The sequence below is a fragment of the Somniosus microcephalus genome, chromosome 5 (genome assembly GCF_052327205.1).
Source record: "Somniosus microcephalus isolate GS21.2 chromosome 5, FLI_Smic_1.0, whole genome shotgun sequence".
Classification (NCBI taxonomy): domain Eukaryota; kingdom Metazoa; phylum Chordata; class Chondrichthyes; order Squaliformes; family Somniosidae; genus Somniosus; species Somniosus microcephalus.
This window is the reverse complement of record NC_140991.1, coordinates 30,780,061-30,804,288: the sequence shown is the minus strand read 5'-3', so window position 1 is coordinate 30,804,288 and position 24,228 is coordinate 30,780,061. Positions and strand designations below refer to the sequence as shown.

The 24,228-nt window shown below is 40.9% G+C and overlaps 1 protein-coding gene across 9 annotated transcripts in view; it reads left to right on the top strand.

Moving 5' to 3' along the window:
* The window catches only part of LOC147116985 (histone-lysine N-methyltransferase 2C-like), a 432,640-nt gene that overhangs the window by 92,297 nt on the left and 316,115 nt on the right, over positions 1-24,228 (top strand). For all 9 annotated transcript variants that reach the window (XM_085987500.1, XM_085987501.1, XM_085987507.1 and 6 more), the window contains exon 3: positions 16,737-16,819. In XM_085987500.1, the coding sequence (XP_085843626.1) occupies positions 16,737-16,819 (83 nt within the window). The remainder of the gene's footprint in view (positions 1-16,736; positions 16,820-24,228) is intronic.

Genomic DNA, 24,228 nt, shown 5'->3' with positions numbered 1-24,228 from the left:
ATATGTGGTGTGTTGAGGGAATGGGCTTGAGGAAAAACAGCTTTTTAAATCTATACTGTAACATAATTAAGGGACATGTATGGGGGAGGGTAGATTGAAGAGTCCATGATTGAAGTGGCGACGCGTAGACTGAAGGAGCAAGCTTGATGGCTGACATGCACATAAGCCCATCACAGAGCTTAAAATTTTACAAATTAAAAAAATACACAAGGTAGAGTTTCTGTTTGCTAGATATTGAGTACAATCTCACTGGACACCAGCCGCTTACTCAAGTCCACGGAGCCTAGGTACAGGTTGGCAAAGCTTAGGGCACCCCAATTCCTCAAAGTCTGTGCAGGTATTCTGCTGCACTTGAACCAGCATCTTAGCAGCAGAATACAAGTAAGCCTTCCAAGCCATTCTACCTGTTATGACATAAAAACAGAAAATGCTGGAAAATGCAGGCAGGCAGCATCTGTTGAGAGAGAAACAGAGTTAATGTTTCAGGTCGATGACTCTTTGTCAGAACTGGAAAATGTGCAGTAATAGTGTGGAGGGCGAATTCCTGATTGTATGCTAGATAGTTTTCTTGATCAGTATGTTGAGGAACCAACTAGGGAACAGGCTATTTTAGATCTAGTATTGTGCAATGAGAAAGGGTTACTTAATAACCTTGTAGTAAAGGGGCCTTTAGGGAAGAGTGACCATAATATGATAGAATTTTATATTAAGTTTGAAAGTGGTTTAGTTAAATCTGAAACTAGGGTCTTAAATCTAAAAGCAAACTACGTAAGTATGAGGGGCGAGTTGGCTAAGGTAGATTGGGAAACAACATTAAAAGGTATGACAGTAGAGAAGCAATGGCTAGCATTTAAAGAATTAATACATAATTTACAACAAATATACGTTCCTTTTAAGGTACAAAAACCCCACAGGAAAAGTGGTCCTACCGTGGCTAACGAGAAGTTAAAGATAGTATTAGATCAAAGGAAGAGGCTTATAATATTGCCAAAAAGAGTAGTAAGCCTGAGGATTGGGAGGATTTTAGAATTCAACAAAGGAGGTCCAAGAAATTGATAAAGGGAAAATAGAATATGAGAGCAAACTAGCGAGAGACATAAAAACAGACTTTAAAAGCTTCAATCGGTATGTAAAAAGGAAAAGATAGTAAATGTTGGGTCCCTTACAGGCTGAGACAGGAGAAATTATAATGGGGAATAAGGAAATGGCAGAGAAATTAAACAAATACTGTGTGTGTCTGTCTTCATGGCAGAAGACGCAAAAATCTTCCCAGAAATAGTAGAGAACCAAGGCTCTAGTGAGAATGAGGAACTGACCGAAATTAGTATTACAGTAGTAAAAAAAAAAGCACTGGAGAAATTAATGGGGCTGAAAGCCGATAAATCCCCTGGGCCTGATGGCCTACAACCTAGGGTTTTAAAAGAGGTGGCTATAGAGATAGTGGATGCAATGGTTGACATTTTCCAAAATTCCATAGATTCTAGAACGGCTCCCGTGGATTGGAAGGTAGCAAATGTAACCCCACTATTTAAGAAAGGAGGGAGAAAGAAAATGGGTAACTACAGACAAGTTAACCTGACATCAGTAGTAGGGAAAATGCTAGAATCTATTATTAAGAACATGGTAACAGGGCACTTAGAAAATAATAGGATTGGGCAGAGTCAACACTGACTTATGAAAGGGAAATCGTGTTTGACAAATCTGCTAGTGTTTTTGAGGTTGTAACTAGCAGAATAGATAAGGGGGAACCAGTGGATGTGGTGTATTTGGATTTTTAGAAGGTATTTGATAAGGTGCCACACAAGAGGTTATGAAACAAAATTAGTGCTCATGGGATTGGGGATAATATACTAGCATGGATTGAGGATTGGTTAACTGACTGAAAGCAGAGAGTAGGAATAAACGGGTCATTTTCGGGCTGGCAGGCTGTAGCTAGTGGGTTGCTGCAAGAATCGGTGCTTGGGCCTCAGCTATTCATATTCTACATCAATGATTTGGATGAAGGGACCAAATATAATATATCCAAGTTTGCTGATGATACAAAGCTGGGTGGGAATTTAAAGTTGTGAGGAGGATGCAAAGAGGCTTCAAGGGGATATAGACAGGCTAAGTGAGTGGGCAAGAACATGGCAAATGGAATATAATGTGGGGAAATGTGAAGTTATCCACTTTGGTAGGAAAAATAGAAAACCAGAGTATTTTTTAAATGGTGAGCGATTGGGAAATGTTGGTGTTCAGAGGGACCTGGGTGTCCTTGTATGCAAATCAATGAAAGTTAACATGCAGGAACAGCAAGCAATTAGGAAAGCAAATGGTTTGTTGACCTTTATTACAAGAGGATTTGAGTACAAGAGTAAAGACGTCTTGCTGCAATTATATAGGGCCCTGGTGAGACCACATCTGGAGTATTGTGTACAGTTTTGGTCTCCTTACCTAAGGAAGGATATACTTGCCATAGAGAGAGTGCAACGAAGGTTCACCAGACTGGTTTCTGGGGAGGGGGGATTGTCCTATGAGGAGAGATTGAGTAGACTAGGCCTATATTCTCTGGAGTTTAGAAGAATGAGAGGTGATCTCATTGAAACATACAAAATTCTTACAGGACTTGACAGGGTAGATGCAGGGAGGATGTTCCCCCTGGCTGGGGAGTCTAGAACCAGGTGGTCACAGTCTCAGAATAAGGGGTTGGCCATTTAGGACTGAGATGAGAAATTTCTTTACTCAGAGGGTGGTGAATCTTTGGAATTCTCTACCCCAGAGGGCAGTGGAGGCTCAGTCGTTGAGTATATTCAAGTCAGAGATCGATAGATTTTTGAATATTAAGGGAATCGAGGGATATGGGGATAGTGCAGGAAAGTGGAGATGAGGTAGAAGATCAGCCATGATCTTAGTGAATGGTGGAGCAGGCTCAAAGGGCCAAATGGCCTACTCCTGCTTCTATTTCTTATGTTGCCTTGATTAGCAATATCTTGCACCCCCTCCAAAAAAAAGTTTTAAAAAAATGCTTCGGTGCATTACAGCATTTAAATTTTTTAATAACTACCCACTTGATAATAGCAATTTTATAATGGGAGGAGTACATGTGTTCTCCATCAGGTGTAAATGTGATTGTAAAAATAGTAGATAGGACAGGTACGGGAAATTGGTCATCTGTCCCGGTCAAATTAGATGCAGCTGAATTGGCTTCAGATGCTCAGATGTTTAAAACAATTTAAGGGGCTGATGTGTTTCCTTTTGAGTCCTAATCTAGTCCATGGTCTCTAGATAGATAGTCTTGATTAGTTCAAACATTATTTTATGTGTCTCAGACATGTGGATAAGTGGTCATTTTTATCCTTCCTATAGTATTCATCTTAACAATGAAGAATGGAATCAAGATTGCTTTAGTTAAAAGATTAGCTTCATTGTGATTTGAGTAGCCATTGGTTTCAGTCCATTGTTAAATTTTTCTGTACATCTGCCTATCTGACATCATTTTAGATGCATTTTGAAAAATCTGGATATAATCAAGGCAATTGTTTGATAAATTTACATCCTGCTGTGAACTTCATGAAATTGATGTGTGGAGGTCTACATATACCATATTGGTGCCCGTATAGGTCCTGACCTACATTCGAGTCTTCCTTCCCTTTGCTCCCGGTAAAAGAAAATTATCTTGTATAATGGACTTCATCCTCAAGTTAAACTGAGTTTTTTTTTTAAATAACAAGTGTGACCTATATGTGACTTATGGTAGTAACCAGATTTTTAAAAATAAAATACACATTATGTTGGAGCATTGTGAATTGAATTACTGTAAGTTCACAAAAGAAAAACGGGCTTTTCTTGAGCAGGAAAGTGAGCGTTGTATCCGCCTCAAATTTCACCTTGTGGTGCATTGTATATTTTGGGCAAGTACTGTTGAGCATTTAGTCATACAACACAACTTGCAACTGGGGAGCCCTTATCTCGACTTGCATAGCTCAGTTAATTTACCTGTGTTACAGAATGTTGCATTTAACAGCTAGCCAGTGTCCTTAGCCTGAATAACAATCCATATTTCTGATAATACACCATTTGTCACATTATGTTGGCATGCTAAGATGGGGGGTTTGATAGAGTAAATAAGGAAAAACTTTCCACTGGCAAGAGGGTTGGTAACCAGGACACAGATTTAACCATCGGGGTGACCAGGAGTTTTTTTTTTAACGCAGCGAGTTATGATTATCGGGAATGTACTGCCAGAAAGAGAATTGGATATATACTCAAAGGAAAAGTTTGCAGGTCTATGGGGAAAGAGCGGGGCAGTGCTAATTGGATAGTTCATTCAAAGAACCGGCACAGGCACTCGATCAGCATCAGAATCTGCTGCATCTTGGATTGTGCCTGTGTTTGTCACTGCAGTGCCAATGCAATATCATCCTTGTTCATGTATTTCATATCTGCTTACACATATCCAGATGAGTCATCAGCAGAAAGGTATTGTGTAATTAAATGAATAACATGAATATTTAGGTACAAAGTTTAATCACAATATATTTACCGGGAGGGAGAGGCTTACCTGAGTCACATTGTTTAGTTTCAACTATATTTTTCATAAAACAGAAGTTTTTAACTACAAGTTTGCAGATTTTAAGTTATATGGGTTAGATAGGAGGGAAATGTTTCGTGTTTTTGAATGGACCCCACCTATTGTAACAGGACAAACATATGGGGCCGGATTTTCCTACCCCCATGGGTGTGTACGCACCCATAGGGGCTGCGCAAATGCTGGGTTTAGGCATGTGAAGCGCATGCTCTTGACAGATCGCACGCCTGCATGGGAGATGGGCCTCCACGGACAGGGAGTTGCGCTTTCTGCACAACTTTGCCTGTTGAATACCTTTAAATATCTTATGCCTGGTAAAAGGAGGCGTATGGCCTGCTTTTTCCAGCATAAGTGTTTTTAAAAAATAAAAAAAAATTGTTTTTCACTGATTTATAATTTTAAAATACTTTTTAAAAGAGAATTTTATTTTTTAGCCCCATAATAATTTTTTCAAAAAATTAATTTTTTGTTTAAAATACTTAATGTCATTTTAATTCATTTTGAATATGATTTAAAAACAATTATTTTACGTTTTACTGTTAAGTGATCTCCATTCATATAGTTCTATCCCTACAGACCTGTCAAAAGTGTGCAGGGGGATTCCTTTCTTTGGTTCCCCATGGCCCACGTGATCCCAGGAAAGCTTGTGAACTGCATGCGCCCCTGGGATACCTGGACCTCTGCGCGTTTCATAGAGCAGAGGCCCGGGATCGCAAGCCTCAGGACCTACGGAGCCAGCAGGTAAGTGCGGAGATTTTTTCCAACCAGAGGCATCCGCCTGCATGAAGCCTCCGATCGGAAATTCAAGCCCATGGATTTATGAATCGTGATGCCTGATAATGGAAGTTTTAAATCTTGCAGTCATCGGTTTTATTGCTCACAAGAAAATAGACAATACTAAATCGCGCAGCATGTTGATCGCTGAACAATGCACTCAATGAGTGAGGATCTCACTTATATCATGTTGCTGTTGAAAATCCTCCATATATTCCACATTGGTTCTACCATTTACTTAAGCCTGAAATGCATAACGTGGAGTTTAACTCGTGTCTTGGTGGCTGTACTCTGGATAGCTGGTGAAAATTAACCTTATAAAGCTCCCTACAATTTGTATTGAGTCCTGTGACTGGTAATTTATCAACCGAATTGTCATTGTCTGTCTTATTATCCAAGAGAATGGTGATAGCTAGTCCAGCTTATTCAAGTTCAGTCTGTTGACATCCCCCTTTTGAAGGCCTTATGCCTCCCACTGGCTGATTGATGGAGTGCTGCTACTTTTTGAGTTTGGTCACTTTCTGAATTGCTAATTCAGATGCGACAGACAGCTTGGGTGGTAGGATAATAAGGAAAAGGTTAGCAGACTCCAGTAAGGAGGGAGGTTTTCTGCCATACGGTGGGGGTGGGGTGGGAAGTGGAATGGTGAGAAGAGGAGTTTTTGCTATAGACTCTGGTTCTTTTATTAAGTCCCATCCACCACAGAGTTTGCTGCTCAAACTTGTGCGAGCCTCCAAAATTAACTGTCGAGAATAAAACAGTAAAAAAAAACTAGTATATTGGGAAGTAGACCAGTGACTAAGTTGAGCAATACAATATCTGTAAAGCAGGAGAATTTTCAAGTGCATTTACTCATAATCAAGAATCAATCAGCACTCTGGTTACAGGTCCTAAAAATTGTGTATGAAATGATAGCAGTGAGTCTAGTTTTGAGGCCTATGACACTTGTATTATATCGGGGCATATTTTCCTAAAACATGTAGGGTGGCCATTTTATATGCCATACGATATATATTACTGAGATTAAATAGATTAAGTTAGGGAAGAAGTTTAAGGGTACTGAACCTCGTTTTTAGTACTGACCCGATGCAGTATCTGTCGTCTACACGGAAGAGCACCTGTGCAGCAGTAATTTTATCAGGTTGAACGTTGATCAACTAATCCAATGCTGCTGAAATGTAATGTTCGTACCAGATTACAAGAGGCTAAATTGACACAGATGGCTTGGATAAGATTGACTGTATGGCCCTACCAGGTGGAGATAATAGCAGCACTGAAGAAAAATACTGTAGAATGCTTTTAAAAGCATTTGTCCACCGAGGAAGCCATGTATATCCATAGGGCTAAAAGAATGGCACATGGTTAAACAAAACCGAATTGGCTTTCTGGTCATGTCCAAAGTCTAAAGCTAAAAAGTAGTTTTCAGGAGAACTGGAATAGGTATGAAACTCAGCTGACTGCTGCAAAAGCTGAGCCAAAAGGACATTGGACTAGAGGATAGTGGATAAGTGGTCAGCATAGCAAGGTCTTTTTCAGCTATGTTGGGAGTCAGGTGGCCATTGATAACTGTATAGGATCATTGAAGGATTCCAGGACACATTCAGGTGGAGTCCCAGGATTTTGCAGAGTTTTTAAAATGGCCATTTTGCATCAGTTTCTACTCGTGAAGATGATGTTGGGTTACCAATACAATATAGGCTTGATGCTAAAATTGAGTATATTAAGGTGAATACAGACATAGTCCTCGCTAGCTCGTAAAACAGATTAGGCTGCTGGCCCTGACAGCATTCACCCAAGGATGCTCAAGAAAAGGGTGCTATGCAATGTGAGCCACTTGCACATAAATTTGCTAGCTCATTGAGGTCTGGAATGTTCTAGTCTATGGAGGAAGGCCCATGTGATGCCTATATTTATAATGGGCTATAAGTCAGAACCAGGAAATGGCCCATTAATTTGACTTCAGTTATAGTCAAGTTGCTAGGAGGAATCATAAGATCACTTTGACGGAGGGGTTATAAGGAAGCTTAGCATGGCTCCTGGAAAACACAATCCTGTTTCATAGAACAGGCATTGAACTTGGGACCTTCCTAGCCAGTATCACTCAGCTACACATTGGATAAACTTGCTGAATCATTATGCAGGTATAGTTTGAATAAATTGGGTGCAGTTTTTATGAAAACTTAAATAACTTGACCTGCAATGAGTGTCCCTTTTTGGACTGTAACATTAAATCTATTGTGAGCTTATCCTAGAGTCGCAATGATATTCCCACTGCAAAGGTGTTGAGTTTATTTGTACAGAGCATAGTTTAGTGAAAATTCTGACATCCTTTGTTCAGGGCCACTGGTTTGCAGTAACTGGAAAAAGTCAAATTCCATTTTTGTTTTATTTCATTTCTCTCTTTTTACCAAGGGGCAATGTTGTTTTAGAGTGCAACACAGTTGCCTGAGCTAGGTGGATGAATAAAATTCCATGGGTGAGGTGGTTATTGTCTGGAATATAATGGGCTGGAATTTGTAGTGGGTAATGACTGCGAACTTCCAAGCCTTGTTTGAATAGGTGTAACTGGGGGTTTAACAGCGTATTGACTGGTAAACAAATGTTTTGGCCCTTAAAAACAAATTTTTATATTTGGATTGTCCGATTTTTCCCATTACAATTAAAAATTACAATTTCAAAATTTTAAAAGAAATTCAAGTTTGTTAATGATCTTTTTAGCTTCTACCATACCATGTGAGAGTCTCAATCTTTATTTCGCACTCTAACATTTTTAAAAAGTCCAGGTAAAAGCAGTTTCTTGTTTCCTTGATTCCTGTCTGAGAATTCTGCAATATGATTGGCTGTTTAGACAGCTTGTTGACATTACTGCAGCATCGCACTACAGAGCGCTGAAATCCCTTGAATCTCGAAAAAGGCAAACTTCTCGCCACAAAGATCGCGAGATCTTTGTGAGAGTCTTTCTTTGGGGCAAGCGCCTTTGCTTCACTGCTGATCACAAATAACGGGCCAATGAATGAAAGATAATTGAGGAAAATATCATTGAAGCAATTAATTTGAAGATTTCAATTTTATTGGAAAACTGATTCTCTCAAATCCAGCAGCAGCAGCTTGCACCTTTAACACAAAAACATTCCAAGGTACTTCCGAGATATAAGGAAAACTGACGCAGTGGAGAGATGAGGATGCGGTTTCCAAAAGCTTGGTCCAAGAAGTGAGTTTTACGGAGGGTTTTAAAAGGACAAGTGGGAGGTGGATGGTTTTAGGGAGGGAACTCGGGAGTTCCACAGGTTTTTGAAGGCACGGTCACCTGTGGTGGGATGAGGGGAATGAGTAGTAAAATTGGAATGTAAAATCGGAGGAGTAGTTGTAGGACTAGAGGTTATGGAGATGATGGGGGGTGGGGAGGACATGGAGGGATTTAAAGACTATGGCAAGAGTTTTACATTGAGTCATTGGGGAAGCGGTAGTGCATGTAAGGGGATATGACGTGTTGCATGCTAGGCTACAATTGTGTAAGGAAGTGTGCATTGTTGATCAGAGGCCTACCCTGTTTCATGCCGTAAGAGACTCTACAAAGTCAATATTAAATATAGAGTGCCAGCTTTGTAACCACTTTAAAAGGCCCCTACGAACTGAATTTTAGGGCGAAATTCCCTGCTGACTCATTTCTCTGTATTGGAGGGAATCAACATACAGGAAACTCTCTTTTAACCGGCACCTAAATATCCGGAAACCCCTCTTAACCGGCAAAATTCAGGAGTAGGTTCAGGTAAGTTTTACTATATATTAGTGGCCGTGTAACCGGGGCTCCTGCACCTGCGGCCGTGCAACAGGGACTCCTGGATCTGTGGCCGTGTAACCGGGACTCCTGCACAAGTGCCGTGTAACCAGGGCTCCTGTACCTTGGTAAGTAGTAATCTCTGGATTGCTACCAGTGCCACGAGCTAATAAGTTTAGAGAGAGTAAGATAGATAAGCTAAATACGTGGCTTGAGCAGTGGTGCAAGGGAGAGGGATTTAAATTCTTGAGGCATTGGAACCAGTTCTTGGGGAGGAGTGACCTGTACCAAGGGGACGGTCTACACCTGAACTGTGAGGGAGCCGATGTCCTCGGGGTAATATTTTCTAGGGCGGTTCGGGAGGATTTAAACTAATTTGGCAGGGGGATGGGAACCTAGGTAGTGGAAAAGAGGGAAGTCATATGAAGTCAGAAATAGATGGTAGAAAGGTGAGAAGCAATAAGCAAAGGAGAGAAACACAAAGGGCCAAACTAATTCATAATGAGAGTGTGAAAAAAGCAAGCCTGAAGGCTTTGTATCTTAATGCTAGAAGCATTAGGAACAAGGTGGATGAATTAGTTGCGGAAATAGAGGTAAACAAGTATGATTTGATTGGGATTACAGAAACGTGGCTGCAGGGTGGGCAAGGCTGGGAACTTAACATCCAGGGATATACAATATTTAGGAAGGATCGGCAAAAAGGTAGGGGAGGTGGGGTAGCATTGCTGGTAAAGGAGGGGATTAATGCAATGGAAAGGATGGATATTAACTCGGATGAAACGGAATCTGTATGGGTAGAAATGAGAAATAGCAAGGGGAGGAAAACGTTAGTGGGTGTGATATATAGGCCTCCAAATAGTAATATGGAGGTGAGGGAAGGCATAAAAAGGGAAATTAGAGAAGCGTGCGATAAGAGCACAGCTGTCATCATGGGTGACTTTAATTTACATATTGATTGGACTACCCAAATTAGTAAAAATTCTGAGGAGGAGGAATTCCTGGAATGTTTTCGGGACGGTTATCTGGACCAATATGTCGAGGAGCCGACTCGAGATCAGGCCATTTTAGACTGGGTATTGTGCAATGAGAAGGGACTTATCAGCAATCTTCTTGTACGAGGCCCCTTGGGTCAGAGCGATCATAATATGATCGAGCTCTCAGTCGAGATGGAGAGTGAGGAAATTGAATCAGAGACTAAGGTCCAGAACTTAAATAAAGGGAATTACGAGGGTATGAGACGGGAATTGGGTAAGATTGATTGGGTGGTGTTTCTGGGGGGATTGACAGTGGAGAGACAATGGCAAGCATTCAAAGATAGAATGGAAGAATTCCAGAACATGTTTATACCGGTTTGGCATAAAAATAAACCTAAAAAGGTGACTCAACCGTGGATAACGAGGGAAATTAGGGACAGCATAAAATCAAAAAAAAGGGCATATCAACTGGCAAAAAAAAGCACCAGACTGGAAGATTGGGGGCAGTACAAGATACAGCAAAAGAGGACAAAGGGATTAATCAGGAAGGGGAAAATAGAATACGAAAGTAAACTTGCAGCAAACATAAAGACAGACTGCAAAAGCTTTTATCGGTATATCAGGAGGAAAAGACTGGTAAAATCCCAAGTCGGTCCCTTGCAGTCCGATTCGGGAGAATATATAATGGAGAATAAGGAAATGGCAGACCAATTAAACTCATACTTTGGTTCTGTATTCACAAAGGAGGACACAAATAACCTCCCAGGAATATCGGCAAACATAGGGACTAATGAGAGGGAGGAGCTGACAGAAATTAGTATCTCTAGGGATATGGTGTTGGGTAAGTTGAGGGGACTGAAGGCCGACAAATCCCCGGGGCCTGATAAACTACATCCTAGGGTACTTAAGGAGGTGGCCCTGGAGATAGCAGATGCTCTAAGGATCATCTTCCGGAACTCCATTGACTCGGGAACAGTACCCGTGGATTGGAGGGTAGCTAATGTTACCCCAATATTTAAAAAGGGGGGTAGAGAGAAAGCAGGGAATTATAGACCAGTAAGCCTTACATCGGTTGTGGGCAAAATGCTAGAGTCCATTATTAAGGATAAAATAGCGGAGCACTTGACAAATGGGGAAAGGATCGGACAGAGTCAACATGGATTTACAAAGGGTAAATCGTGTTTGACTAATCTGCTGGAATTTTTTGAGGAAGTAACTGGTAAAATAGATGGGGGAGAGCCAGTGGATGTGGTGTACCTTGACTTCCAGAAAGCCTTCGATAAGGTTCCACACAAAAGATTATCATGCAAAATTAAGGCTCATGGGATTGGGGGCAAAGTATTAACGTGGATAGAGAACTGGCTGGCGGATAGAAAACAGAGAGTTGGAATAAACGGCTCGTTTTCGGAGTGGCAGGCAGTGACCAGCGGGGTGCCGCAAGGATCTGTCCTGGGACCCCAGCTGTTCACAATATATATAAATGATCTGGATCAGGGAATTGGATGCAATATTTCCAAATTCGCTGACGACACTAAACTAGGAGGAGGGGTGGGCTCTGATGAGGATGTCAGGAGGCTACAGTGCGATTTGGACAGGTTGGGGGAATGGGCGGATACGTGGCAGATGTACTATAATGTGGATAAATGTGAGGTTATCCACTTTGGGGGTAAAAACAGGAGGGTAGATTATTATCTAAATGGCAATAGATTGGGAGATGGGGAAGTGCAGAGGGACCTGGGTGTTCTTGTGCACCAGTCACTGAAGGAGAGCATGCAGGTGCAACAGGCGATTAAGAAGGCAAATGGTATGTTGGCCTTCATATCAAGGGGGTTCGAGTATAGGAATAGGGATACCTTACTACAGCTGTACAAGGTGCTGGTGAGACCGCATCTGGAGTATTGTGTACAGTTTTGGTCGCCCCATCTGCGGAAGGATGTTCTTGCCATGGAAAGAGTGCAACGGCGATTCACCAGGCTGATACCTGGAATGGCGGGAATGACCTACGAAGAGAGATTAAATAGTTTGGGCTTGTACTCACTGGAGTTTAGAAGATTGAGAGGGGATCTCATCGAAACATATAAAATTATGGCAGGCCTGGACAGGCTGAATTCAGAGAGAATGTTTCCAATGGCCGGGGAGCACAGAACCAGGGGCCACAGTCTAAAAATAGCGGGCAAATCATTTAAAACAGAGATGAGGAAGAATTTCTTCACTCAAAGAGTGGTGAGCCTGTGGAATTCCCTGCCACAGAGGGCTGTGAAGGCTAATTCAATAAATATTTTCAAGAGAGAATTGGATATATTTCTGAAGGCTAAGGGGATTAAGGGTTACGGAGAAAAGGCGGGGACGGGGTACTGAACTGGTAAGATCAGCTATGATCTCAGACGAAGATCAGCCATGATCTCATTGAATGGCGGAGCAGGCTCGAAGGGCCGAATGGCCTACTCCTGTTCCTATCTCTATGTTTCTATGTACCTCTCTGTAATCCAGACTTTTTGATCAACCGGCACCACGCCGGTGCCGGATAAAAAAAAGTTTCCTGTAGTTGAGTAGTATGTAGCTTGATACTTTAAAAGACAGATAACACAACTCCCAATGCTATCATTACGAAGCCCTGAAATGCCAAGAGAGGACCATAAAGAAGAATACCCTCAGTCAACTAGTCCTGGGACTCAGTGAAGTAACTACTAACAATAACCAGCCCCAGGACAGTGACAGCGTAACACAAAGAATTCGACCCAACACAATCGTCGCTAAGCAAAAGGAAAAATATCTGTCATATTGGACAGAAACAACAAAAACCCAAAGCAAACTCAATTGCTACTTGGCCCTAAACAGACAATACAACATGGCTGATTACCTGACCATGGTAAAGGATAGCAAACTGAGAAAAACCTTGACAATGTACAGACTTAGTGAACATAGCCTGGCGATCGAAAAAGGTAGACACAGGCAGACCCGGCTACCAAGAGAGGACAGGATATGCTCTTACTGCAGTCAGGGAGTGGTGGAGACAGAGGCACTTCCTCACAGCTTGTAGAAAACATCAGGGCATAAGGGAGAATGTCTACCCAAAATTCACAAAAATATGCCCGGAATTCAGAAATTTGAATGACGACCAAAAACTCCCATACCTACTAGGAGAAGAGAGAAATTGTGTAGCCTTAGCGGCACACTATGTTACAGCTTGCCATAAACAGAGGAACAACCACTAAATATAAGGAAAGAGTATATACAAATTATATGAATGTATATTTATACACTCAGGGATATATCTGTTTATACACTGTATGGATAGATCTGTCTTTTTGTGTACAACCATGAATGTTTTTCGATGCTTTGGCAACATAAGATGTACCTTGTCATGCCAATAAAGCGATTTGAATTGAGTGGACTGTTCAAGTGCGAGAAGACTCGGCCCATTCAGGTAATAGAAAAAAATAAAGTTAATCACTGGGCTGAGGTCTGCTCAGATTTACAGTCTATTTTGTGTACTGGGATACAAGGCCTGCGAAGAAGCATTAACTGTGATTGTCTGTCCCATTGGGGGGGCCCTGCTTACCAGATGCTCTGCTCTGCTTTGTGCTGTAAGTGGTGGTGAACAGCCTGCGGCTGGTACCCAAGTAGCTTCCTTGAGGGTCGGCTTTGATTAATTGCGAGTAATACCTGCCTATCATCTTTTTGTCATAGTTTGGACTTCAAAGCAAAGAGTTCTCCATTTCACCAAGCAGTTCAACAAACTGAGGCTGGTAGAAAAATACTGAATATGCAAGTTTACATCCCAATTTCATATGTAAGCTATTCCTCACGGATGTGTTCATGTTCCAATAATAAAGTTTCAAGCTGTTTATTATTTTGAAACGAGTTGAATGTATTGGTGACAAATTGTGGATTCTTTAACTGAAATCTGCTGGGTTTCTGTTTTCTCCTGCTTCTGTTTAGTTTGATATTAATAAATTTGATTTATAGTTTGTAGCCTGAGAATTATGACATGCCAGTGTTGTTTGTGTGCAAATCAAGGTGATATAAAGCTTAGTGATAATTTATTATTTCCAGTCTGTGTCTCAAAAATGAAAGGGTTGATTTTTGTGTCACGTGGCCCATTATAACAGAATACTTCACTTCCAAGATATATTTCAGTGCATAGGTCCGTTTTCACATGCAAGTCCTTTGTGTTGGGCATGACGAAGTATCGGGAGAGTATCTGAATCTTAACAGTGGGTTCCTGTTCTAGATCACTCAATAGTACTGGTGTATTATTACCTGACGGTGTATTGTTGTATTGTCCACCCCAATTAAATGCAGTGCTTTGCATCACCCAGGTTCATGTAACAACAGGTAACCAATATTGTATCCTGGCAGAGCGGTAGAGTGTGGATCCTGCCATGCAGCTTGATATTGTGGTCTAGACAGCACTTGATGTAACCCAGATTGGCAGCTGGCGGCACGTACAGAAGATCACTCTCGAGGTGATGAATCTGGTGAATGCACTGTGGCCAGGAGTGGGAATTACTTTCATATGTCCGGCCAAGCCTTTTTGGCAGCTATTCAAAAAGGAGAAAGGTAGCACCATTTTGTCGGAGGGCAACTTTTGTGAAGCCTGGAGGAAATACTACACCTCCAGTAGAGTTCAGGTTCTGGGCCTTCCTGGCATTATAATAATCCGTGGAAACTGATTTAGCAGTGATTCAGAGAGGGTCATGGGGTCAACTTCATCATCATGGTCGAACTCTGACTCTCAACTACTTTCCAAGTTAGTTAAACTGTGTGAACTTGAGATGACTCAATAAGGGAACTTAGGATGGCTCGAAAGGGGATGTTCGAAGGAGAAAAGAAACCCTAGTCTTAAGGACCAGGGCAGTGAGTTTGTTGTGAGCTCAAGAATAGAGGATAGTTGAATCTTCCAGTCGTAAGCGCTACTATTCATGAGGCGTTACAAAGAGTCTGGGTATTGAAAAGCCCACCGGGACTTGAACGAGCGATCAGAAAATGCCCTCAAAGTAGTAGAAGATATTATTTATTCGGCTGCTTGAAGGCAACAAACAAAATTGGATTGTGACATTTGGGGCAAGTGATGTCGTCTTTATACTGTCTTTAAGGATGGCTGGCAGGCAGGCAGTGCAGTCATTTTTGGGCTGAGAATTTGAGCCAGGTGTTGCACAAGTTCTTGTATTTCTGCACCAGGCGCCTGACTCCGTTGTACGTGTCGGCTGTGACAGATGGCCTGCGGCACTCAACATATGCTGAAGCCATTGTCTTGATACTTGTTTAAAACCCATTTCTATTTAAATCATTTCTAAATCAAATAAAGAATGAAAAATTAACCAAATTATATTTTTTGTACTGAAGAAAGTCCAGACATTGAAAGAACATATTAGATTGTTCACGTGACTGAGTGCACTCTTTTTCATTAAATATGCATAAATTGCCAACGCAACAATGATGTTTATCATGGCAACAAACCATCCTACCGTAGTGCTAGTTCACTTGGCACACAACAGTTTCATGTTTTCTTGATTACGCAATGATAATTGGTTCCAGACAAGTGCAGTGCACACTGTATGCTGAGTGCAGGACAAATGGCTGCTGTGTGATATGCATCGGCTGTCTCTTCCATTGGAAAAATAAGAAGTCAAGCGATTTTTCAAACTGCACAAAAGACTTGACTAGGTGAGCAGAATAGAAAAGATTATGGGATGCTGAGGTAATGGCAGCCTTTAATATAGACTTCTGCTGGAGTATTACTGCAAGTATCTGAGCCCAATATGGCAGACTTGCATTAATATTTGGTTGCCATAGAGCATTAAATAGGAATTATGCAGCATTTGTGTCAGACCTTTGGGAATAAAGGCCATGGCAATGGAACATGCAGGTCTGCGGTGCAAGCTGAATGTCTGTCTGTATCGGCTATCAATCAAATATAATTGGCATCTAATTATATCAAATAACTGTTCAGGATTGCTACAGTTCTGCAAGGTGAATGTTTTTGATAAATGTTTAGTCTTTTGCTCTAGAATTCTTTTGAACAGTAAAACTACAGCCATAGTTGCTCATTGGAGATGATCAAATATCAAAATTGTCGGATCCCAATATTAACTGTGGGTGGGTAGGAGAGGCAAGCTGATGGTACTTCATAACACAGCAAAAAGAAAAAACGTCTATTGGGCTACTCTATGGCTAGTTACAGAGGAACATTGTTGCGGTCTGGGAGCAGTTCACTTGCGCCTACCCTTCAATCAAGGAAAGTTTGGTATTCTGGGGTGAGAGGAGAGTAAAAGACAGAACTAAGCGAAATAAGATTTTTTTCTCTAATGTAGAGGGGGGAAGGGAGGGAAAATAAATTTGTAATTCTCTATGCATGTACATAATATTTTGTAAAGCATTGAATGATTATACACAATACCTAAAAGGTTAAAAGTATTAAGTTAGCCAATTATTTTCACAGCAAATTTCCCTTTATTCCCTAATGCAAGTCAATGTGGTTTAAAATTCTGATGAGAGCTAGCAAGATATATGTAAATAATCTTGGTATAATGTTCCAGAAATGATTGTACAGATGATGAAGTAACTACTTGTCCACAAGATGGATCCATTCTACTTTATAGTGATTGACGAGTAATCTTACCACCTCTTATGATCACAGGTCTCGGAGCAGGGGGAAGACAGTTATCGAAGATGACGACAGTATGGATGGGTTGGAGGCAACAGAAAATGCGATGGAAACAGGCAAGAAATTACTTTTTCCAATACCTTTCCTGTAAAATATCTATCTTTTGAAAACTGTTTATGTGCTGCACCTTATACTTGGAACCAGCCTTTTGGAGCTAGCAATGGAACAGGAGAATATTAATTTCTATGTTGAAAGAGCTCAGGCTCATTTAAAATAGTTTGTTTACCAACACATTCCTCAGCCAAATGTTTTAAGCTATATACTGTCCTCTGTCCTTGCCTAATCTAATGGATACTTGGGATTTGGGACTACTTGGAGCAGAGAAAGCGAAGAAGAGATTTATTGGAGGTTTTTAAAATGAAGTGTTTTGATAGAATGAATAAGGCATGACTATTTATTTGGATGGGGACTGTAATGAGTCATCAATTTAAAATTGTCATGGAGCGAGGAGAGAATTAGCACACATTTATTTACATTGTTGAAGTATGAAAAGCTTTGCCACAGAGGCAGAGACCAATGTATCCTTTATGGGAAAATTGGATAATTATTTGAAGTTTGCCATGCATTTTAAACTATATGTCACTGACTCTCCAACCAAAATCCTGGTATTTCCTAACCAACACCATTGTGGGAGCACCATCATCACCAGGACTGTAGTGGCTCAAGGAGAATGCCCACCACCACCATCTCGGAAACCAGAGATGGGCAAACAACTTCTATAGATAGGCACTGTGGCCAGAGTTTTTCTCTTGATGACTTGGAGGATGTTGAATGCCTCCCAAACTTTTTTTTAAAAATTACATCCCACAAGTGAGTGAGTGAATGTCTAACTCCTAGAAGAGCTACTCCCCAGATCGCTGTTAAACTTGCAAGTGAAAATATTGTGAATTATTCAGGGTGCAATCAGAGTTTCACTTCTCAAATTTGTGTATGTGTTTCTTGGGTGGGGGGTGGTATTCAGATGTGGGGTTTTTTATGCTGTAAAAGTACACTACCTTATACAGGAAACTTTCGTTTAACCGGAGGTTAAATGTCCGGAAAGCACTATCTACCGGCAAAATTCAAGAGCCGTTTCCTATAAGTTTTTTTTACTTCTCGTTGCTTTTTTTTTCCAGTCCGGCTCTGCAAGGTCTAGCTGAAGCTGTTGCTTAGCTACAGAGACGCTTTTAAGCTGCGGCTGACTGTTTTGAAGCTGTTGCTAAGCATCAGGGTTTGTTGATTCACACGGAGCTCAAAAGCTCTATGTTTTAACATTAGCTCTGGTTTCTACGGCAGTTTTGATGGTACGGCACCAGCTCGGTCCCGTCAGTGCCGGATACCAGAAAGTTTCCTGTAGGTCACTTAGCAATTGCAATGCCACTAATATGGTAATATATAGTTTTTATTTGCACAACTTGGGATACATGAACCATAGAATAAAAAATTCGTGGAGTAGCCAGATTTTATTCAAAAAGGGAGCTATTTGCGGCAGTAAGTTCACAAATACTTTGTTCATATCACAAAATGAGATAGGAAGTTTGCTGTTAGTCAAATAATTTAGCTAAAATATCCTGCTTGGAACCTTAGACCTAATATACATATGCAAGTCCCAAACTTTCACTGCAAAATTTCAGTGTTGCGTAGGGGAAAGTCAATCCATAAGATGCAGCAGAAATAAGTTGGTGTCCAAAACTGCTCGAGTTGAGAAACAAAACAGAAAGGCATATTGAGACACGAGGCTGGAATAGGTTATAAGAAGAGAGAGAACTTACTTATACAGCCCCTTTCACATCCTCAGGACATCTCTCAACGTTTCGTGGCTAATGAAGTACATTTTGCATCATAGTCACTGTTTTAATGTCGGCAGACGTGGCAGCAAATTTGCACACCGAAAGGTCACTTAAACAGCAATGAGATAAATTATCAGAATGTTGGCCAGGACATTGGGAGAACTCCTTGCTCCTCTTTGAATAGTGGCATGGGATCTTTTATATCCGTCCTTCTGAGAGGGCAGACGCAGCCTCAGGTTAATGTCTCATCTGAAAGACAGCTCTTCTGGTAGTGCCAGATTCTGACAATACTGCACTGGTGTGTTAACCTAGATTAGGGGCTTAAGTCTCTGGGGTGGAACTTGAATCAGCAGCCTTCTGGCTCGGAGGCAAGACTGCTACGACTGTGCTGAAGCAAAGGTAGGATAGGGTATGGCTGTGGAGGAATTTGTTAATGAAATTAGTATTTTTGTATTAAATGCATCAGGATCCAGTAAAGGTTGATGAGGAAGGGAGTGTATCTGGGCAGCATTGTTTTTGATGTGTTGGCGTTTATGTAGAATGAAGCTTAGGAGGCGACCAAGGTGGGTGTTGGAGAAGCTAAGTATAGAGGCAACAGAAATGTGGCCAAGGGTTTCAGCAATGGTGCAGGTGAGGTAAAATTAGAGGCAGGTAATACTGTGGAGGCAAGTGGTCTTGGTGACGAATAGAATATGGGAATTGAAGCTCCGCTGAGGGCGGAAAAGAACACCAAGCTTGCGCATTGAGGAGGGGCGAAGTCGGGGATAAAGTATTCGTGTTTTGGTGGAGCCAGAGGGATGGTTTTGATCTGCCAAAATTGATGAACTTTCTAGATCATTTGTGAATTGATGTCAGACAAACCATCTGACAGCACTGTGATGGTCATAGAGTTGAGGGTGATTGGAAAAAAGATAGAGCAGAGTGTCATCATTGTACACGTCGAAGTTGACCCCATGCTTAAGGATAATGTTATACAGAGAGAACGTGAAAACAAAGGGGGACAAAGACAGAATCTTGATACTTCTGAGATGACTGTATGGGCATGGTGGAGAAACAATTTTAAAATTCTAGCACCTTTCATGACCTCAAGATGTCCCAAAGCGCTTTACAGCCAATGAAGTACTTTTGAAGTGTAGTCACTGTTGTAATGTAGGGAAACGTGGCAGACAATTGGTGCACAGCAAGATCTCTCAAAAGGGGATGAAGTAATGACCAGATGATCTGTTTCTGGTGATGACGATGATTTAAGGGATAAATGTTGGCCAGGACACCGGTGAGAACGCCCCTGCTCCTCTTCAAAATAGTTCCTTGGGATCTTTTGCATCCACCTGAGAGGGCAGACAGGGCCTCGGTTTAACGTTTCATCTGAAAGACTGCACCTCCAACAGTGCAGCACTCCCTCAGTCCTGCACTGAAGTGTCAGCTTAGATTTGTGTGCTTAAGTCTCTGGAGTGGGATTGCACCAAGGAGCTTGTCAGTGGGTCAGCGTTGTTAGAAATGATTCCTTATATATTGAAGAAATATGCTGGCTATTTTGAGACTGGTAGGACTAGAACTAAGTGACGGTGGTCTCATGGAGGAGAGATGTTGGAAGAGGATATAGCCAAACACAGTAGAGAGGTTGAGAAGGACCAAGTAGGCGAATATGCTATGATTGCAGTTGCAAAGAATTTTATTTGTGACTTTTGACCAGTGATCAGGATGATTTTGATGCTTTAGGCACAGCAGAAACTGGATTGAAGAGCTTTGAACAGGGAATAATGGGAGAGGTGAGTACATAGCGTTGATGGCAACAACACATTCAGGAAGGAGGTAGTTTGTCATTGAGAAGAGTGTGAGATTGTTTTTTCTCTCCAGGTTGATCCTGGTGTAGTGTTTTGGTGCACGTGTTTAAAGGGGAAGAACATACATTCCCATTTTATACAGGAAAATATTAGCATTAGGCAATCATCAGTTAATGTTTTTTCAAAAAAGTCAATGTAACAATGGCAAGGCCACTCCCTTCATACAGTACAATATAAATATAGATTTAAAAAAAAAATTCTATCATTCCTCAGCCAGAATAACAAATGAGACCATATGCTGTGGCAGGACACCCCTCTCAAAGAAGAAGGCAACTGAAGGCCTTGGCTTCAGCCACTGCAAAAATATATTGTATTGACTGAACTGCATTTGTGGTAGTCGTGGACTATGCTGTGGTGAAACCATTTCTATGTTCTCAGGAGAAAGTGTGATGGGCAGGAGAGTTAAATAAAGTATTATTTGATGCTAACAAGATCTCTGAAATAAAACTTCGAATAGGTTTCTACGTCTTTCATTTTGGCTTCAATTACAGTAGTTGTTCAGTGCTCCTGCATCCTTTTCTAAAAAGGTCTGCATTAAATTTAATTTAAAAGCAAAATTGATTTGTTTTGAGAGTAGTGTTTTTTTTTTGGAGAAAAAATAAAGTGAAGTGTACTTTGGTTTGACCTTGGATTTGTGAATATTCTGAGAATGTCTACCCGTGTGGTCCAGATCCAAAGATAACACTGGTGTTGCTAGGAAAATCCATTATATAAAAAAAAAATGATTTATTGTATATTCAATAAAAATATGTCTGTACAAAACTCCTAGCACCATCTCATGCAGTGACATGGTGTACTGACAATTTCAGTAGCTGGCTCTGTTCTTGTGATGGTCATCCACAAATTTTTCACACTTGCTCCTTTTAAAATATATAAAACTAATTGAGTGAGTGCAACTTTAAGATATTCATTAAGAAATGAATGTAAATGCATGGAGTGCCGATGGATTAACAGTATCCAATAGAAAAAGACCATTCCATTCTGGGCCCTTGAGCTACCTTAATGCATTATGTTGAATTGATACTGCAAACTGTATATATGGAGGAATGCGCTGCCAAGTTATCAGACAGTTGTTTTGATTAGATAGAAACATAGAAGATAGGAGCAGGAGTAGGCCATTCGGTCCTTCGAGCCTGCTCCGCCATTCAATGAGATCATGGCTGATCATCCAAATTCAGTACCCTGTCCCTGCCTTCTCCCCATATCCCTTAATCCCTTTAGCCTCAAGAAACATATCCAACTCTTTCTTGAATATATTTAATGAACTGGCCTCCACTGCCCTCTGTGGCAGAGAATTCCACAGGTTCACCACTCTCTGGGTGAAGAAATTCCTCCTCATTTCAGCCCTAAATGGCTTACCCCTTATCCTTTGACTATGACACCTGGTTCTGGACTCCCCGGATGTGCTTTAGCTGGATTAGTTCGATAAAATAGCAGTAACTTAAATATAGGATTGAGAGTTAAATTAGGACACAATTGGGCAGTGAAGGAGGTCAAAATAGGTTCAGTTGCCAGTTTGATATTTGAACACAGGTGGGCATAATAGCCCTATGTAACATCGGTTTGGGTAGCCTCAAAGTAGTTAATACAACGCCATACTAAAGCACTATTTGCCATTAAATTGACCCTTGCTCAGAGATTCCATTGGTATCTGGTGTAAGAAATGGAATTGTCCAGTACAATAAGTATGCTCTTATTAGGTTAGTGTGACGGCACATTGGGGCAAAGTAGCATTACCCTGTAGCTTCTTGGGACTGCTTGATAATTGGTTTCCGAAAGTGCCATAATAATTCATTCTCCTTTTTCACCAGTTTAAGGGGGAAAAATCACTTCTGGACAAATGATGCCATGTGTGTAGATGACCCTCCCCATCCATTTGTTTAATAGAAGTCTTGTGCCAGTCGCACATTTTTTTGCCTCTGTTATTTCTAACTGTATTCATTACAAAAGTCAAATTTGCCAAAGTTTTAGATTGTTTAAATTTTTAAGAAGCTATATATAAAAATATTTTCATTCAGCCATCAGGCCTTATGGTTGAATACTGTGAGGCATTGTCCCTGTGTAACTGGTATTCATGAACTCTATCCCACTAAGATTTCAAAGGCTTCATGAGAGGGGATGAAAATAATTGAACTTCACTTTATATAGTATTACATAATTACAGCACAGAAACAGGCCATTTGACTCGACAGGTCCATGCCAGTGTTCATGCTCCACACAAGCCTCCTCCCACCCTACTTCATCTAACCCCATCAACATACCCTTCTAGTCCTTTCTCCCTCATGTATTTATCCAGCTTCCCCTTAAATGCATCTATGCTTGTCGCCTCAACTACTCCCTGTGGTAGCGAGTTCCATATTCTAACCACTCCTGAATTCCTTATTGGCTTTATTAGTAACTGTCTTATATTTATGGCCCCTAGTTCTGGTCTGCCCTACAAGTGGAAACATCATCTCTACATCTACCCTAGCAAACCCTTTCATAATTCTAAAGAGCTCTATCGGATCACCCCTCGGTCTTTTTACTAGAGAAAAGAGCCCCAGCCTGTTCAATCTTTCCTGATGGGTATAACCTCTCAGTCCTGCTATTCTAGTAAATCTTTCTTCTCCAGTGCCTCTATATCCTTTTTATAATATGGAGAGCAGAACTGTGCACAGTACTCCAAGTATGGTCTAACCAAGGTTCTGTACAAGTTTAACGTAACTTTGTTGCTATTTTCATATTTTGTCAAGTCTTTTACGTAGAATTACAACACTGAAAGAAGTAATTCGGCTGTTGTGATGTTTATCCTCCATGAGCATGTTGTGTTTTACAAACTTCGAACACCATATGCATCAACCAGGGCCCACTGTTGGTTATGATTTACTATTCCTCCAGTCTATGCCAACACTGAATTTTAAGATTGGTGTTGAATGCCACAAATCCTTATTAATAGCCATTACTCATGACTCTTGTTTACATTTGGTTATGAATGATGCACATTTTCAAGAGGCGTGAAGTTGGTTCCAAACGCATAAGAGTGGAAGGCTGAATTGCTTTTTACCATATAATGTCCAAGATCTATTTCCCATTTGATGGAGGCTAGTTATGCAAAGAATTCTTTCAGTTCTATATGGGAATCGATCTGATAAAAGTTCTCGTTGCAAACAACTTCTGACAGATGTGCCAACTTGTATGTCCTCTGAAACACAGCTCCTCCAGGATTTGTCACAGATGACTCAACCTAAAGATATCACAGTACAGTAATTCACTAGCTAAGTAATACTCTGTCAGGTAGACAAGTTGGTGAAGATAGCATCAGATATCCTGGAATCAGCCGAGATCAGTGTTCAGCACGTGACTAATATGTAAGGAAAAGGTCTTTGACTAATTTATACGTAGACATTTAAAACCAGTTTTCATCAATGTCCACTGATAAATTCCTGTATTTGTCCAGGTTTGTGCATCAGTTTTTTTTCTAAAAAAACAATCTCCACCTAATTCTGACCTAAAAAGATACCATAACGGTCCTCTTCCTGGAGGTGGACCATCACTTTCCACATAACCAAAAATGTCCACTTTCACCTTTCTGCCTCCTTTTCCCTCACCTCCCAAATATCTTTACCCATCATGAAAATTTCAATTTGTGGCCATTTTTCTTCCTGATTGCAGAGCTCTGCTTCTGTTGAAACAATCCCTTGTGTACAGTGGGACCTGGGTAAGAGTACTTGACCCAATTGACATGAATCTCTTCAAGCCCAGTGTCCCAATTATTTTTCTCTTATTATTTGATGACCGTAATGGTTGAAGTGGAATTTATTGAGAACTCTAGGCCCCTGTGGCCTTCATAACATTGGATGATCTTTCTGTAAT